Source organism: Schistocerca piceifrons, chromosome 3 (assembly GCF_021461385.2).
Source record: "Schistocerca piceifrons isolate TAMUIC-IGC-003096 chromosome 3, iqSchPice1.1, whole genome shotgun sequence".
Taxonomy (NCBI): domain Eukaryota; kingdom Metazoa; phylum Arthropoda; class Insecta; order Orthoptera; family Acrididae; genus Schistocerca; species Schistocerca piceifrons.
In genome coordinates this window covers 383493967-383513327 of record NC_060140.1, presented here as the reverse complement: position 1 = coordinate 383513327, position 19361 = coordinate 383493967, and the positions used below count along the sequence as shown (strand labels likewise).

At 43.3% G+C, this 19361-nt stretch overlaps 1 protein-coding gene across 2 annotated transcripts in view; it reads left to right on the top strand.

Annotated features, from left to right (window-relative positions):
- The window catches only part of LOC124787679 (protein arginine N-methyltransferase 7-like), a 118624-nt gene that overhangs the window by 49852 nt on the left and 49411 nt on the right, over positions 1 to 19361 (top strand). For both annotated transcript variants that reach the window (XM_047254499.1, XM_047254498.1), the window contains one exon: positions 2903 to 3124. In XM_047254499.1, the coding sequence (XP_047110455.1) occupies positions 2903 to 3124 (222 nt within the window). The remainder of the gene's footprint in view (positions 1 to 2902; positions 3125 to 19361) is intronic.

Sequence of the window (19361 nt, the reverse complement as noted above, 5' to 3'; positions counted from 1 at the left end):
CCTAGAAAGAACTTTTTTTTTTTTTTTTTGAGGGGAAAGACAATTGCAAATCGAATCAGTTCTTCTCCAGATCAGGTACAATGCCAGTTGGTGATTCTACCAAATTTAGGCTTACAGAGATTTGCAGTGACTTCTGCTTCTGCATATTTCGTTAATACTCACTCTGTTAATTCTAAATGCTATTCCCAAGTAGTTACAGTAATTATAGTACTATCCTTTCCCATAGGTCTGGAACCAATATGGTGTCCAAAGCAGTAATGAATACTCCAGCACTTACATTTAACCTGAATGGTAGTACACGAAACCAGTGGATCTGACCTGCAAATATAAATACAGATACACAAGACTCTCACTAATCTGGCCCTCAGTAGTCCGGCCTCTCAGTAATCCTGTGCACATCCAAAAACACGTGCACAACGAAGTATCGTGGGCAACAATACTTAGTGAAAAAATGCTTTATATACTGTATTTGGAATTGCAGCTTTCTTTGCAGTTCAGAATCATGTCTTCTAAAAGGAAACTCATTATGCTAGACTTCGCAGAAACTTGAAATTTTAGATAAGTTAAATTTAGGTTCTTCGCAGTAAGCCATTGCTGCTGAGTTTAACGTTGAATGAGCAACTATTTTTGACATCAAAAAGAAAGATGATGTTATTGGACAGTACTCAACATAAATGGATAGTGAGTTGGGAAAACGGAATGTTATGCGAAAGAGTGAGAATGAAGAACTGGATGTAGCTGTTTATAAATGGTTCATACAGCAATGCAGTAAAGGAATTCCATTCAGTGGCCCGATTATAAAGGAAAAAGCAGCTGCATTTAACAAACAACTTGGCAGTAGTAACTTCTTTGCAGCGAAAAAACGACATGGCATTCGGCAGCTGACAGTCACTGGGGAATGTTGCTCAGCTAATGATAAGGATGCTGATGAGTTTGTAAGCAAGATATGGAAGATAATATAGGAAGAAGATTTAACTGCTGATGCCTTGTATAATGCTGATGAAAGAGGTCTCTTTTAGACGATGCTTCCTTCAAAAACATTAGCTGCCAAGAACGAGAAGGAAGCGTGTGGTTACAAGCAACAGAAAGAGCACGTAACATTAATGGTGTGTTGTAATGCAAATGGGAGTCATGAACTACCACTTATGGTGATTGAAAAATCCCAACATCCTCATTGTTTTCAACACAATGATGCAAATATTCTACCACTGCAGTATTGCACTCAGAAGAAAGTGTGGATGGACAGACAAATATTCTTTTGGTGGTTCAATGAAACGTTTGTACCAGCAGTGAGAAAAGAGCTAAAGAAGAAAAAGTTTCCACTGAAAGCTATCTTTATAACTGACAATGCTCCCAGTCATCCTTCAGATGTTTCTCTAAAGTCCGATGGTATACATGTACAAGCACTCTTTCTCCCACCCAATGTGATAGCCGTAATTCAGCCCATGGACCAGGGAATTATGGAATCAATTAAACGTCATTACCGACATTCACTTCTCGTCTCCTTGCTGAATGAAAGTGAAACCAACTCTACCGAAACTATACTGAAGGTGTGGAAAGCAATTAACATACATGATGTTGTTTTCCAAGCAGCCGAAGCATGGGATAAAGTGGAGAGTGCTACAGCAATGAAGAGCTGGAGAAAAGTGTGGCCATCCATTGATGCCGAGTTGGATCCAGTAGTGAGTGACTTCCACCAGTATCTTGTCTCCTACCTTCCAAACTCTCCTGCGACTAGCACTCCTAGGTGAAAGGATATTGTGTGGACATGGCATAGCCACAGCCTGGGGGTTGTTTCCTGAATGAAATGACTCTGGAGCAGAGTCTCCACTGATATAAATTTGCAAAGGTCAGAGTTCAAGTCTCAGTCTGGCACACAGTTTTAATATGCCAGGAAGGTTCAAATCAGTGCACACTCCACTGCAGAGTGAAAATTTTATTCTGGGCTGTCCTTGCATATAGACTCAAAGATCAGCCAAACAACCACATTCTCTCCCCATTTCAAATGACATAATCTCCTCAAAAAGTGCCATCATTCTGGGGTCTCAGTTTCAACCCATCTATGATCTGTCATTTCCGAAATATGTATGACTTTTCTGAATCCTCTCAGACGATTGTTCTTATGAATCTCATCTCGGAGTTTCCTAACCCGTAACTTTGTCTAGATCCCTTATTCAGTCCAAAAGCCATGAAAGATTAACCTGTTTTACAGTGTATTAAGATCTACCCCTGTTATCATGGCATCCTGAATAACATAGAGGACCCTGCCATTGTGCCTCAGTTGTGTGTGACCAGTTACTTGATGAGAATCTAATCTTCTTCACAACAAAACAAACAACAGTCACAAACGGCCACAATAACTGTCATAAAAAGATACTACGACTGGGAACACGGATATTTCCATATTTGGATAAATGTGTACATAATTCCTGTTGGTATTTGGAGTTAAAACAGTCTGTCCCCCACCAGTCTGCATTGAACACTCAACACATACTATTGTGCTTGTAAGAACTAAAGACAGTGATTAATAGATTTTTGTTTGTTTGGCTTAAAATGGTATAGTCAGAGAACACATTCAATTGATTTAGGTGGACATCATTTTTTATTCACCTTATAGATAATCTGAATGTACAAGAAGATTCCTATAGTGTAATACCATTGACAGTTGTGTAGAATACAGTGTAACAGTGTTGGTCAAATGTCTAATTTTTTTTTATATATATGCTATTCTATTAGGAAAGAAGACATCAAAAAAGGTGTGCTGAAATCGCAACAGTGAAATAAAATTACTTAATAGGAAGAAAAGAATGAGAGTGAGAATGTGTGTGAGACATGTATGTGTTTGCAATTTTTAGTAATGCGTAGATCTATTATAGTAACTTTGTTTCTCTTTTTTTTTCAGGCCTTTATTCCAATGGCACACTGTGCAAAACGTGTGTTAAATGAAAATAATCTCTGTGACAAAATCAAACTGATTATGAAACGGTCCACAGACATAACAGTTGGAGCTAAAGGGGACATGGAAAAAAGAGCAAACATATTGGTAACAGAAGTTTTTGACACTGAACTCATTGGAGAGGGTGCTCTTGGTACTTTCATACATGCACATGAACATCTTTTAGAGGTACTGATATTGCAAACAATAATTTCAAAAATTGTCATATATGAAGGGAATCACTGATGAACATTGATTATAATGAACATTGGTGATAAGCCGAAACTGTGTGCTGGACTAGGTCCTGAACCTGAAGCCCAGCCTTTACTGGGCAATTTACTGCCAGTTGTATGGTTTCAGTCCACATCACAAACTGGCTCAGAGCTTCTGCTTGTCATGAAATGTTCATCATATCTTTCAAATGTAACAGAGTCTTTTACACAGTATAGTAGCACTAGCAAATCGAGGAGAAAGGACACTAAGAACATTTGAACCAAACTAAAGCCTCAGGAATGTCATTGAGTTGACAGCTTTTTACAGATTGACAGAGTATATTCTTCAGTGAACATTTGTGAGAAATATAAAAACATACTTAACTTTAGAACTTTACCAATGCTGTGGTTAAGCTGAATTACACATGCTCTCTACAGTAAATGTGGGTCCAGTTGCATTTGTAGAAGAGGCACTCTGAAACTTTTAATGTATGGAGAAGAACCGGTGAGAAATTGAACTTACAATTATTTCATGAGGCATGCTCACACAGTACGGTTGGTTACACGCGCCTGCAAAAGACAAGGATCTTCAATATTCACTGCTTGCTGTTTCAACATCCTGTCTTGTCAGCCACCTGGACAAAGTTTGGCTGTCAATTTACACAACGCTCCATAAATCTCCCTTTCATTCAGTTTCTCTGCTGCTTCCGTCATACAGAGATTCTTCAACTTATAATGCTTTAACAAAATGTATATGTTAGTATTTTGCGACACCGATTTTCGAGTTTCAACAAATTACAAGGCGTGTAATGACTGTTTAGTCTGGCAAATAGTTTTAAGTTGTCACAAATGTTGATTAGAATGTATTCTCTGCTAAAGAGTAGAACATGTTTTCTGATTGTTGTAATATTCATCCTAGTGTCTCATTTTTAACAGTATGTGTGTTTGGGGGGGGGGGGGCAGGAGCAGAAGAGAGAGAGAGAGGGGAGAGAGAGAGAGAGAGAGAGAGAGAGAGAGAGAGAGAGAGAGAGAGAGAGGGAGGGAGGGGGGGGGAGGAGATGACAAAGAAAATTTAAGGTTATGTAGATCTCATAGGAGTGTCCTCTTTATAATAAATAAAAAATTGAGGTTTTTGTTTGTGACTGGTTTCACAACCAGACAAGTTATTTTAATGAATAATAATTCTCCACAAGGTTTATCAATAAATGGAAAAATATTCTTTTTATTTTATTTCTGTTTGCATTACTGAACAGCTTCAGTTGCAGAGTCATATTCAAATAGAAAATACATATTAGTGCAAAGTTTAAAAAACATAAACAACAAATGTTATATTAAGGAAAAAAGCTCTTACTTATCCACAAGCCATGTGGATGGTTATGCTTTGTTCAGAAACCATGAACTAACCAGTTAACATTCACAGCAGTATAACTATAAGTAGTTAACCTAAGTTGTAATGAATGTTGTAATCAGTTTAAGTATAATTAGAGAACTATAAAGTTTTTAATTTGAAACAGCAACCAGCCATCAACTGCACATGGAAACTGATTTCAGTAAAGTGAAGGAACAATCAAACAATGCAAACTCCAGGTTGGAATATCAACAATATAAGGTCAAGTTAGATTGCTACTTACCGTAAAGATGGCACCTTAAGTTGCAGACGGGCACATCGAAAAGACACTTACACATTAGCCTTCAGCCACAGCTTATGTCAGAAAAAAAAACACAAACACACATTCATTCACACAAACAAGCACACCACACACACACACACACACACACACACACACACACACACACACACACACACACGACCACCATCTCTGGCAGCTTGGAACAGAATGCAGCTGTTACGTAAAATAGAAGCAGCAGCCTGGAAGGAGCGGGGAAGGGTAAGGGATAGCAGGGTACCGGTAGGGGGGGACAGAAGACCTCCAGTGCTAAATTTGTGATCCCTTGATGCCTGAGAACATGTCCTACCAACTGGTCCCTTCTTATTGTCAAGTTGTGCCACAAGCTCCACTTCTCCACAATTCTATTAAATACCTCCTCATTAGTTATGTGATCTAGCCATTTAATCTTATGCATTCTTCAGTAGCACCACATTTCGAAAGCTTCTATTCTCTTCTTGTCCAAACTATTTATCGTCCATGTTTCACTTCCATACATGGTTACACTCCATACAAATACTTTCAGAAACGACTTCCTGACACTTAAATCTAAACTTGATGTTATCAAATTTCTCTTCTTCAGAAACGCTTTCCTTGTCATTGCCAGTCTACATTTTATATCCTCTCTACTTTGACCATCATCAGTTATTTTGCTCCCCAAATAACAAAACTCATTTACCACTTTAGGTGTCTCATTTCCTAATCTAATTCCCTCAGCATCAGCCGACTTAATTCGGCCACATTCCATTATCCTCATTTTGCTTTTGTTGATGTTCATCTTATATCCTCCTTTCAAGACACTGTCCATTCCGTTCAACAGCTCTTCCAAGTCCTTTGCTGTCTCTGACAGAATTACAATGTCATCGGCGAACCTCAAAGTTTTTATTTCTTCTCCCTGGATTTTAATACCTACTCCAAATTTTTCTTTTGTTTCCTTCACTGCTTGCTCAATATACAGATTGAACAACATTGGGGATAGGATACAACCCTGTTTAACTCCCTTCCCAACCACTGCTTCCCTTTCATGCCCCTTGACTCTTATAACTGCCATCTGGTTTCTGTACAAATTGTAAATAGCCTTTCGCTCCCTGTATTTTACCCTTGCCACCTTTAGAATTTGAAAGACTGAGAGGGAGTATTCCAGTCAACATTGTCAAAAGCTTTCTCTAAGTCTACAAATGCTAGAAATGTAGGTTTGCCTTTCCTTAATGTTTCTTCTAAGATAAGTCGTAAGGTCAGTATTGCCTCACGTGTTCCAAAATTTCTATGGAATCCAAACTGATCTTCCCCGACGTCGGCTTCTACCAGTTTTTCCATTCGTCTGTAAAGAATTCTTGTTAGTATTTTGCTGCTGTGCCTTATTAAACTCATAGTTCGGTAATTTTCACATCTGTCAACACCTGCTTTCTTGCTCACCAGATGGTAGAGTTTTGTCAGGAATGGCTCTCCCAAGGCCGTCAATAGTTCTAATGGAATGTTGTCTACTCTCGGGGTCTTATTTCGACTCAGGTCTTTCAGTGCTCTGTCAAACTCTTCACACAGTATCGTATCTCCCATTTCATCTTCATCTGCATCCTCTTCCATTTCCATAATATTGTCCTCAAGTACATCACCCTTGTATAGACCCTCTATATACTCCTTCCACCTTTCTGCTTTCCCCTCTTTGCTTAGAACTGGGTTTCCATCTGAGCTCTTGATATTCATACTGTTGTGGCGTAGCAAGACAGCCACGCCACGGAAGTAGCCGAAAGGCACGCGTTTAACAGGCAAGAGATAGGTCTGTAACAGGATACGTAATGAATGCTATAAAGAAAAGTACGTAGCTTCTGGACTACTTAACTTTAATCCATCCTTTTGGTACATCTGGAGATTGTGGCGATACAAGTGAGACTCTTTAGATACATGTAATGTTACTAATGGTGCCTTGCTAGGTCGTAGCCATTGACTTAGGTGAAGGCTATTCTAACTATTGGCTCGGCTAATGAGCAATGCTTCGTCCGTGTAGTCACTAGCAAAGTCGTCCGTACAACTGGGGCGAGTGCTAGTCCGTATCTCGAGACCTGCCTTGTGGTGGCGCTCGGTCTGCGATCACACAGTGGCGACACGCGGGTCCGACATGTACTCATGGACCGCGGCCGATTTAAAGCTACCACCTAGCAAGTGTGGTGTCTGGCGGTGACACCACACATACAAGTGGCTCTCTTTTCTCCAAAGGTCTCTTTAATTTCCCTGTAGGCAGTATCTATCTATCTTACCCCGAGTGATATATGCCTCTACATCCTTACATTTGTCCTCTAGCCATCCCTGCTTAGCCATTTTGCACTTCCTGTTGATCTCATTTTTGAGACGTTTGTATTCCCTTTTGCCTGCTTCATTTACTGCATTTTTATATTTTCTCCTTTCATCAATTAAATTCAATATTTCTTCTGTTACCCAAGGATTTCTACTAGCCCTTGTTGTTTTACCTGCTTGATCCTCTGCTGCCTTCACTATTTCTTCTTTCAAAGCTACCCATTTTTCTTCTACTGTATTTCTTTCCCCCATTCCTGTCAGTCGTTCCCTTATGCCCTCCCTGAAACTCTGTACAACCTCTGGTTTGATCAGTTTATCCAGGTCCCATCTCCTTAAATCCCGACCTTTTTGCAGTTTCTTCAGTTTTAATCTATAGTTCATAACCAATATATTGTGGTCAGAGTCCACATCTGCCCCTGGAAATGTCCTACAATTTAAAACCTGGTTCCTAAATCTCTGTCTTACCATTATATAATCTATCTGATACCTTCTAGTATCCCCAGGATTCTTCCATGTATACAACCTTCTTTTATGATTCTCGAACCAAGTGCTAGCTGTGATTAAGTTATGCTATGTGCAAAATTCTACCAGACAGCTTCCTCTTTCATTTCTTACCCCCAATCCATATTCACCTACTATGTTTCCTTCTCTCCCTTTTCCTACTCTCGAATTCCAGTCACCCAGGACTATTAAATTTTCATCTCCTTTCACTACCTGAATAATTTATTTTATCTCATCGTACATTTCATCAATTTCTTCATCATCTGTAGAGCTAGTTGGCATATAAATTTGTACTAATGTAGTAGGCATGGGCTTCGTGTCTATCTTGGCCACAATAATACGTTCACTATGCTGTATGTAGTAGCTTACCCACTTTCCTATTTTTTATTCATTATTAAACCTACTCCTGCAATACCCTTATTTGATTTTGTGTTTATAACCCTGTATTCACCTGACCAAAAGTCTTGTTCCTCCTGTCACCGAACTTCACTAATTCCCACTATATGTAACTTAAACCTATCCATTTCCCTTTTTAAATTTTCTAGACTACCTGCCCGATTAAGGGATCTGACATTCCACGCTCCGATCTGTAGAACGCCAGTTTTCTTTCTCCTGATAACGATGTCCTCTTGAGTAGTCCCCGCCCGGAGATCCGAATAGGGGACTATTTTATCTCCGGAAATTTTACCCATCATCATTTAACCATACAGTAAAGCTGCATGCCCTCGGGAAAAATTATTGCTGTAGTTTCCCCTTGCTTTCAGCTGTTCTCAGTACCAGCACAGCAAGGCCATTTTGGTTAGTGTTACAAGGCCAGATCAATCAATCATCCAGACTGTTGCTCCTGCAACTACTGAAAAGCCTGCTGACCCTCTCCAGGAACCACACGTTTGTCTGGCCTCTCAACAGATACCCCTCCCTTGTGATTGCACCTACATTACGGCCATCTGTATCGCTGAGGCACGCAAGCCTCACCACCAACGGCAGGGTCCATGGTTCATGGGAACTATATGAAACAAAATCATCATAACATCTGAATGGTTTGCATTAGAAAGTTCAAACTGCATGGTTGGCTGCAGGGCACAATCGGAATTGGTATGTGCTTGCACACGTGCGTTGTTATTGTTGGCAATTTGCATGTGAAAATGTCACGCAGCATGCCTGAACATAGAGCACTTGTGAAGACCTGCTATGTGAGCAGTAACAACCCAATTGCAGCTCAAAGGAAGTTTGTGACTGAGTTCAGGCTGAAGACAACCGGCCCGAGTGTGCTAGCAATCAAGAATTTGATTCACAAGTTTGAGAGAATAGGTAGTGTACTGATGACAGTGTTAGCAATGTCAGTTATCCAAAAAGGGGTGAAAAATGCCTGAAAACATCGAGGTGACACATCCTGTGTTTCAAACCAGTCCCAGGGAATCAGTCAGACAAACTGCACCACAGGTGGTTATCAACCAGTAGACACCGCAACAACTTGTTGTTGAAGACCTGCATCTCGTCCCATACAAAATTTAAACCCATCAGTCATTAAGCCCCAGAACCACAGAAAAGCAGTTGTGCTTCACCAACACTATTGTCCACAGAAGTGACAAACAGAACATTGATGTGAATATGGTTTGGTTTAGTGACAAAGCCCACTTTCATTTGGATGGGTCCATTAATCAGCAAAATTGGCACTTTTGGGGGACTGAGAGCCTGCATTTCACAGTTGAAAAGTCTCTTCATCCTCAACTGGTAACTCTGTGGTGTGCAATGTCTAGTCACGGAATAATCGGTGAGGTATTCCATGATGGCATGGCGACTGCCGAACGGTACGTGTAGGTTTTGGAAGATGATTTCATCCACATTGTCCAAATTAACCCTGATTTTGACAAGATGTGCTTCATGCAAGACAGAACTCTTTCCCATTGAAGCAGGAGATAGTTTGATGTCCTGGAGGAACACTTTCGGGACCGCATTCTGGGCTCGGGGGTACCCAGAGGCCACTGGAAGGGACCTCAATCAGCCACCATATTCTCTGGATCTGAGCACGTGAGAGACCTTATTGTCAGGCTATATTGAAGACAAGATGTACAGCAATACCTCAAAACCATTGCTGAGCTAAAAACAGACTTTTAGGAGGTTATTGACAGCATTGATGTTCCGACACTCAGCAGGTCATGCAGAATTTCACTATTCGTCTGTGTCACATCATCACCAATGATGGCAGACATATCGAACATGTCATAACCTGAATCCAAATATCTCCAGAGATGTTTATATGTTGAATAAAGTGTGTGCAGCCTGTAGTTTGTAACTAATTTAAGTATTTTTTCATATAGTTCAAAAATTGTCACCCTGTATATGACACTACTGTTTTCACAGGTGGTCTGCCTGGCCTCTGATGGTGTAAGATAGACCTGTGACAGGACTGGGATGGGAAGTGTTGGCTGAGTGGATTGGGCAGGTCTGGCACAGGGATATGATCCCTGTGGCAAGAGGTTGGGATTGGGAGTGGCATAGGGGTGAACTAGGATGTTGTAGAGATTGGGTGGCCAATGGAACTCAGCTTCAGGATTGGTGGGAAAAAATCTTGAGTAGGTTGTCCCTCATTTTGGGTCCCTGGCGAAGGGTGTGGTTCAGTTGTTCCAGTCCAGGGTGGTATTGGGTGGCAAAGGGAGGGTGGTGAGAAGACTGGGGATGCAAGGGGAAATGGCATGGAAGATCTGTTTGTGGACTAGGTCTGGGGGTCAGTGCCTGACTGTGAGGACCTTGGTGAGACACTCAGCATACTGGGAATGGCAGCCGTTGAAATGCAGGTACTGTTTGTAGTTCGTGGGTTTAATACGGAAGAGGCATAGATGAAGTTGTCAGAGAGTGGGAGATCAATGCGCAGGAAGGAGGCATGCTGTGTTGAAGAGGACCAGTTGATGTGGATGAGAGAGGTGGTGTTGAGGTTGTGAATGAATGAAGGAATGGCACCTTGGCCCTGAATTCAGATCATGAAGATAACATGAATGAACCTGAACCAGTTCAGGATTTTGGCGTTTTTGGGAGGCTAGGAAGGTCTCCTTTAGATGGCCCACACACAGGTTGGCATAGGAGAGTGCCATTCGAGTGCCCATGGCTGTGCCACAGATTTGTCTGTATACCTTTCTTTTAAAGCAGAAGTAGTTATGAGTTAGGATAAAGTTAGTATAGTGGATCAGGAATGAGGTAGTGGGATTGAAGTATGAAGGACATTAGGGAAGATAGTGCTCAATCGCAGTGAAACTATAGGTATGAGGGAATTTGTCATGTAGGGACGTGGCGCAACAGTGACTAGTAGGCATCCAGGAGGTAAAGGGGTGGGGATTGTCATGAGTTGATGAAGGAAGGGGTTGGTATTTTTGATGTGGGAGGCTATATTACAGCAGTTGATTGGAACTGTTGGTCAGTGAGGGCCGAAATTCTTTCAGTGGAGCAACAAAGCAGCATTCAGGATTGTTGAGTTTGTGGATTTTGAGGAGTCTGTATAAGATGTGTGTGCGAGATGCCATAGAGGTGAGGAGGGAGAAGGTTTCAGGGGAGAGATTTTGGGAAGGGCCCAAGACTTTAAGCAGTGATTGGAAGTTACATTGGACTTCTGAGATGGGATCACTCTGGTATAGTTTAAAGGTGGGTGAGTCAGATAATAACTTTCTGCCAGGTAGTCACTGTGATTCATAACAACAGTGGTGGAATCATTATCTGCAGTTAGGATGATTAGGAAAGGATTTGTTTTGAGGTTGTCTAAATGTCGCTGTCCATATTAAACCCACCAACCACCAACAGTACCCTCATTTCAACAACTTTCATCGCTTCCACAACAAAAAATCGCTCCCATACAGCCTGACCAATTGGGGATGGCATATCTGCAGTGACAAGAACCACCTTGCCCATTATGCTGAGGGTCTCGCTGAGAACTCATAGTTTGGTAATTTTCACATCAGTCAACACCTGCTTTCTTTGGGATTGGAATTATTATATTCTTCTTGAAGTCTGAGGGTATTTCACCTGTCTCATACATCTTGATCACCAGATGGTAGAGTTTTGTCAGGACTGGCTCTCCCAAGGCTGTCAGTAGTTCTAATGGAATGTTGTCTACTCCCGGGGCCTTGTTTCGACCCAGGTCTTTCAGTGCTCTGTCAAACTCTCCATGCAGTATCATATCTCCCATTTCATCTTCATCTACATCCTCTTCCATTTCCATAATATTGTCCTCAAATACATCGCCCTTGTATAGACCCTCTATATACTCCTTCCACCTTTCTGCTTTCCTCTCTTTGCTTAGAACTGGGTTTACATCTGAGCTCTTGATATTCATACAAGTGGTTCTCTTTTCTCCGAAGGTCTCTTTAATTTTCCTGTAGGCAGTATCTATCGTACCCCTAGTGATATATGCCTCTACATCCTTACATTTGTCCTCTAGCCATCCCTGCTCAGCCATTTTGCACTTCCTGTTGATCTCATTTTTGAGACGTTTGTATTACCATTTGCCTGCTTCATTTACTGCATTTTTATATTTTCTCCTTTCATCAATTAAATTCAATATTTCTTCTGTTACCCAAGGATTTCTACTAGCCCTCGTCGTTTTACCTGCTTGATCCTCTGCTGCCTTCACTATTTCTTCTTTCAAAGCTACCCATTCTTCTTCTACTGTATTTCTTTCCCCCATTCCTGTCAGTCGTTCCCTTATGCCCTCTCTGAAACACTGTACAACCTCTGGTTTAGTCAGTTTATTCAGGTCCCATCTCCTTAAATTCCGACCTTTTTGCAGTTTCTTCAGTTTTAATCTACAGTCCATCACCTGACCAGAAATCCTGTATCTGCTGCCATCGAACTTTACTAATTCCCACTATATCTAACTTTAACATATCCATTTCCCTTTTCAAATTCTCTAACCTATCTGCTCAGTTAAGGGATCTGGCATTACACGCTCTGATCCATGAAATGCTTGTTTTATTTCTTTTGATAATGACACCCCCTGTGTAATAGCCTGGAGATCTGAACTGGGGACTACTTTACCTCCGGAATATTTTACCCAAGAGGATGCCATCATCATTTAACCACAAAGTAGAGCAGCATGCCCTCAGAAAAAATTACAGCTGTATTTTCCCCATGCTTTCAGCTTTTCACAGTACTAGCACAGCAAGACCATTTTGGTTTATGTTACAAAGCCAGATCAGTCAATCATCCAGACTGTTGCCCTAGCAACTATTGAAAAGGCTGCTGCCCCTCTTCAGGAACCACATGTTTGTCTGGTGTCTCAAGAGATACCCCTCTGTTGTGGTTGCACCTACGGTACAGCTACCTGTATTGGTGAGGCACGGATGAGAGGGTACATGATGATATTTCAGTGATTACAAAACTGAGTCAAATCTACAAAGGACTTGGCAGTGTGAGCCCACTTATCAGTATAGGGTTGCACCTCTCTGTCCTCGGTGCACTGATTCAGGTGGGAAGAGCGTTAAAAAGATGATGTATCCTCGCTTAAGACAATATGGCTCAGAGCTGTTTTACTCGTCCTTGATGTACTGGCACTGTGACAGAGTTGGTATTCCAGTGGTCCTACATGTTCTGTAAGGCAGTGATCTCGTGGTCTTTCTGGTCATGGGAGTATCTCAGTATCACACAGACAATTCATAGAGACACATTCTACCTGTGGACGAACATTGTCCTATTGAAAAATGGCACCATGAGACTGTCGCATGAGAAGTAACAGATGAGAATGGAGGATGCTCGTGACATATCATTGTTCCATCAGAATTCCCTCTTTGACTATCAGGCATGAGCTGAAATCATACCTAATGGTTTCCCCCACCATGACACCAGGAGTAACACTGCTGTGTCTCTCCCAAACATTCGAAGAATATGACCTGTCCCTGCTGATGATGTCCTGGTCAAGGTTCCACAGCAAACAGCCATTTGTTTTGTAGGATTAATGGGATGGTAGTTCCCTGTTAGGCTGCTGCTAGTCTCCAATTGTATGATGACATGGAATGTAGAAAGGAGTTGATTACTTGTTCTCTGACGGCAGGCACAGACATGTAAGTGTTTCCACGGGCTTGGTGCACACTACGGTGGCTCGTGTGGTAGTCAGAAGTGATTGACTGGAACCTTGATGATAAGTATGGCTGCCCTCATGTTGCATCCAAATGCCCAACAACTTTAAATATTGCATAATTCAACCATCTGGCCAAATAGAGACAACAAGAAGGCCCTTTCAAATGATGTCAGTTGCTGATAATACCATCTGTGTCTTCACAGTAATCATTCAACATCTTACACTGTTTACAACCATTATTCCCTACAAGGTTGGTAAGAACACTAACTCAGACAGGTCTAATGCACTCCTACGGCTGTTGTACCTGTCATAAAGAATTGCGGCTCTTAATCATTTACATACCCATCAATTGTGTGCACGTGTGGGAAGTTACATTATCATCTGACCACGTATTCTGGGTGCTTCACTTATTTTGTCTGGCAGTGTGCATTTCAGTTGAAATTTTATGCTGAGACTCCATGTCATGTGGAAAGTAAAACTTAAAATAAACTGATAATCAATATGTACTCTAAATCATCCAAGAAGAAGACTGTAGGATATACTGTGGGAGAAATACTGCTATACATTAGAAGAATTCATGTAAGATGAACTTACAAATAAAAAAGGGTGTAACTTAGATTTGTTGACTAACAGTCTTCCATAAAAGAAGTGCAATGTCTAGTCACATTAATGTGAACACCTGTCAAAAGCTTGGAAGGTACCAACAGGGATGTGGTGTCATATTGATTCCAATGACATGGGATGCGCTAAGTTTCTCAGTTGAGGATCCATGGCACAAACAGCCAATCTAGGTGGTCCCACAAATTCTTGACTGGGTTTAAAGCTGGGGAGTTTGGTGGCCATGGGAGTATCTCCTTGTGCTCTTCAACCATGCACATACAATGTGAGATGTGTGACGTTTTGCATTGTCTTGCTGGTAGATGACGTCGTGCTGAGGAAAAACAAAATCCGTGTAGAGGTGGACACGGTCCTCAAGGATAAATGCATACTTCAGTTGGTCCATTGTGCCTTCCAGAATGACAAGATCACCCCCAAAGAATTCCACAAAAACATTCCCTAGGCTATGCTCCTTCATAGTTGCATGTTGTTTGCTTTCAAACATTTCACGCCATACAAACCACTGTTGACCTGCCTGATGGAGCATAAAACATGATTATCTGAAAAAGCCACCTGTCGCCACTCTGTGGTTGTCCAGTTGCGGTGTTGGTGAGCAAAATCCAGCTTTCATTGTCAATTAACAGCAGTCAGCATTTCATTGTCAATGAACAGCAGTCAGCATGGGAGTGTGAATCGGGCACCTGCCACAGAGGCTCACATGCAGCAATATTCGCTGAACGGTCATTGAGGAGACATTGTTGGTTCATCTGGGTGGTCATTGCTCAACAGTTGCACATTTATTTGCCGGTACACGTATCTGCACCCATCATTTCCCCCTGTCTTCTGTAGCCTGTGGCGCAACACAGTTGCCAGTTTGGATGGCACCATTTTGCAATGCAAGGAACATTTAAATCATGGTGGTTTAAAAACCAAGCCATTTTAGAAATGCTTCTACCCTTGGCCCAAAAGCCAATGTCCCCCAGCGGGTTATGGGGTTAGAATTGGCCCGCAATATTCCTGCCTATTGTAAGAGGCTACTAAAAGGAGTCTCCAATGTTTCAGCTTTTCTGTGATGGTTGTCTCTCGGGTTTGACCTCCATCTTTTCCAAATTTTTGTTGATAGTGCAAGCCATTTGGGGAAGGATGCCTTACGCGGTGTTTTTTGTTTGTCCATCATGCACCAAGATCTTGCATGCTACTTATTGTCATGTAGCGGGCTTTGCACCCAATGTCTTATGGATTGCCTACTTCTCGTCTCCTGTGCTGTCCCATCCTTCACACCTACAACAATTCTGGACCATTTCAGCACCTGAAATCCAGCACGGTAGCAAGTCCGTCATTGTGGGGTTGTCATGTACCCTCTTGGTGATATCTCCCTGACAAGACAGGAATCGCACTGCTGATGCCAGCGCTGAGACCTCCCGGCTTATGCCAACAAGTAGGTGCCCATCCTTTATGGGGCACTAAGACTCCCAGCAATGGCCATCCCACCAGGTGGCCCATGCTGAGGCTGGGTGGCACCGGTGAGGAGTGGGTGGCATCAGGGCGGATGACCTGCAATGAAACGGGTTAAATTGAATCAAGCTGGTGGTCGCTTGACCCCGGCTGTCTCAAACGGAATAAGGAATGGTTTTGGTGCTGTGACCTATGATTTCCGATCATTCTCCTCCCTGGCCACACCTTTGGAGGACTGTAGGGTGACCAGGTTTCGCAAGCTGTATTCGTCTCAGTACCAAGTTTGCAGCAGGACTGATGAAGCGACCTTTCAGGCAACGAAGCCACAGTTTTTTGTCGACCATCTTGAATATAGGTTTCGGGAAGTGGCAGCATTGTCCAAAATGAGCAGCGTGTCAATTTTGATCCAAGGAGCCTCCCCAGCCCAGTCGCGGGTGTTGCTCGCCTGTGACAAGCTGGGTGACATCCCTGTCACGATTACGCCCCATAAAAGCCTTAACATGGTCCAGGGTATTATTTTCCATCGCGGCCTCCTTTTGCAGTCAGATAAAGAGCTACATGCCAACTTAGAGCAACAGGGTGTCCACTTCGTCCTGCTCCATGCCCGAGCCCAATGCCTTATTCGCCGACAGAAGCAGGATTGCTGGGAAAGATATGTCTCCACCGTACACATCCATACCTCTCCATCGCAGGTTTGGATGAAGATTAAGCGACTCAATGGATATCAGACCCCCATCAGCGTACTTGGGCTTTCCCCGAATGGAGCAGTCTGTACTGATCAGACACGATTGCAGAACTCTTAGCAGGGCATTATGCTCAGAGTTCCACTTCTACAATTTACCCGCTGGCCTTCCGCTCCCAGAAAGAGCGGTTGGAACATCGGATCCTTTCATTCCATACGCGCCACCCTGAATTGTACAATGCTCCATTCAGTGAGTGGGAATTCCAAAGTGCCCTAGCCGCTTGCCCTGATATGGCTCCCGGGCCAGATTGCATCCACTATCAGATACTCAAACACTTCTTGGTGGACTGGCAGCGACACCACCTAGACCTTTTCAACCGTATCTGGGTTGAGGGTGAGTTACCATCACTTTTCAACCGTATCTGGGTTGAGGGTGAGTTACCATCACAATGGCGGGAAAGCATTGTCATACCAGGGTTGAAACCTGGCAAGAACCCATTGGAAGTGGACAGCTACCACCCCATTAGCCTCACCAACATTCTGTGCAAGTTGCTTGAACGCATGGTGAGCCAGAGGTTGAGTTGGATACTTGAGTCTCGGGGCCATCTGGCTCTGGCTCAGGATGGGTTCCGTAAGGGCTGCTCTGCCACCGATAATCTGGTCTGCCCAGAGTCTGCCATCCGTACAGCATTTGCCCGCTGTCAGCATCTGGTAGCCGTCTTTCTGACATGTGGAAGGCATATGATACAACATGGCAACATCACACCCTCACCACGCTTCCCGATTTATATTCAGAATTTTCTGTCGCTTCGTTCCTTCCACGTGCAAGTCGGTTCCTCCCATAGTACCTCCTGAGTTCAGGAGAATGGGGTCCCACAAGGCTCTGTCTTGAGTGTCTGCCTCTTTTTAGTTGCTATCAATGAGCTAGCTGCAGCTGTGGGAACGTCTGTATCAGCTTCTTTGTATGCTGATGACTTTTGCCGTTGCAGTTGCTGAATGGCAGCTGCAGGGTACTATCCACAAGGCACAGTCTTGGGCCGTAACGCGTGGCTTCCAGTTTTCGGCCGCCAAGACTTTCGTCATGTGTTTCTGCCAGTGTCGCACTGTTCACTCTGAGCTACAGCTTTATCTTGACGGTGAGCCTCTTGCTGTGGTGGAGGTGCATTGGTTTTTGGGATTGCTTTTTGATACCTGGTTGACTTGGCTCCCTCATATTCGGCAGCTTAAACAACTGTGCTGGCGGCATTTTAACATTCTTTGTTGCTTTGAGTCACACAAGCTGGGGGTGCCGATCGGTCTACCCTTCCACGACTGTATCAGGCGTTGATTCATTCCCGTCTCGATTATGGGAGTATGGTACAGCATCGCCTTCCGCGTTGCAGTTGCTTGACCCCTTACTTCACTGCGGGATCCGACTCGCACATGGAGCTTTCCTCACAAACAGCTTACTTGTGGAGGCTGGTGTCCCTCCAATGTGGATCCAGCACCAATGACTACTGGCCGCTTATGCTGCACATGTTTGTAGCTTGTCCGGGCATCCAAATTACTGTCTCCTGTTCCCCAACTCGGTTGTTCATCTTACAGAACGTTGGCCCCAGTCAGGGTGTACCATTTTGGTTCACGTCCAGTCTCTTCTCTCTGGGATTGGGTTTCTCCCTCTCCCACCTTTCTGGGCCCATATCCCTATAACCCTGTGGTGTGTGCCCTTACCATGCCATCTGCTGGATTCGGCACAAGGCCCGAAAGACTGAGTCCCTCCTGATGCCCTCTGCCAATGCTTTCTTTCCATCCTTGCCATGTTTCACAGCTCTGACGTAGTCTATACTGATGGTTTGATGGTTGCTGGTTGAGTTGGTTGTGCTTTTACTCTTGGGGATTGATCTGAATAATGCTCATTGCTGGATGGCTGCAATATTTTCACTGCAGAGCTGGTAGCCATCTCTTGTGCCCTAGAGTATATCCGCTAATGCTCAGGTGAGTCCTTCATTATCTGTAGTGACTCCCTGAGCAGTTTACGAGGTATCATCCAGTGTTTTCCTTGTTCTTGTATGGTGATAGCTGTCCAGGAGTCCATCCATACTCTTGCCCGTTGCGGCTGCTCTGTGGTTTTTGTGTGGACCCTGGGTTATGTCGGCATCCCCGGTAATGAACTTGTTGACAGGCTGGCCGAACAGGCTATCAGTGAACCGGCCCTGGAGATTTGGCCTTTCGGAATGTGATCTCCAGTCAGTCTTGTAGCAGAAAGTCCTTGGTACCTGGGGTGATGAATGGCACACCCTACCTTCACCCAATAAACTTCGGGTAATCAAGGGGACTACAGGTTTGTGGCACTCCTCCATGTGAGCCTCCCGCAAGGACTCAGTTGTTCTCTGCCAGCTATGCATTGGCCACACCTGGCTGGCGCACGGTCATTTACTGCGCCGTGAGAACCCACCTCTATGTCGCTGTGAATCAGCATTGACAGTGGTCCACATCTTGTTGGACTGTCCGCTTTTAGCCGCACTCAGGCAGATGTTTGCACTGCGTGGTACGCTCCCTGAACTTTTAATGGATGTCGCTGCAATGGCAGGCTTAGTTTTCAGTTTTATTCTAGCAGGGGGCTTTTATTGCTGAATCTGAAGGTTTGTCTCTTTTGTGTGTTGAGTCTGGCCTTTGGCCTACGGTTTTCAATTGTGGTTTTTTAGTGTGTGTCTTGGTGGTTGCTTGCTTTTTCGCTTCCATGGTTGGCCAACCACTGTAAAACTCTGTGTGCTTTTAATTCCTCTTTTCTGCTCTTTGATTGTGTCTTTCTTATTCTGTGCTGTCCCTTGTCCTCTCCATTGCTTGTTTTTATCCCTTGTGGATGTTTCATGGTCATGGAAAAAGGGACCTATGGCCTTTGAAGTCTGGTCCCTTCAACCCCACAAACCAACGAACCAACTGAAAGCCAATGATCATGACCTTCTGCATGTGAGAC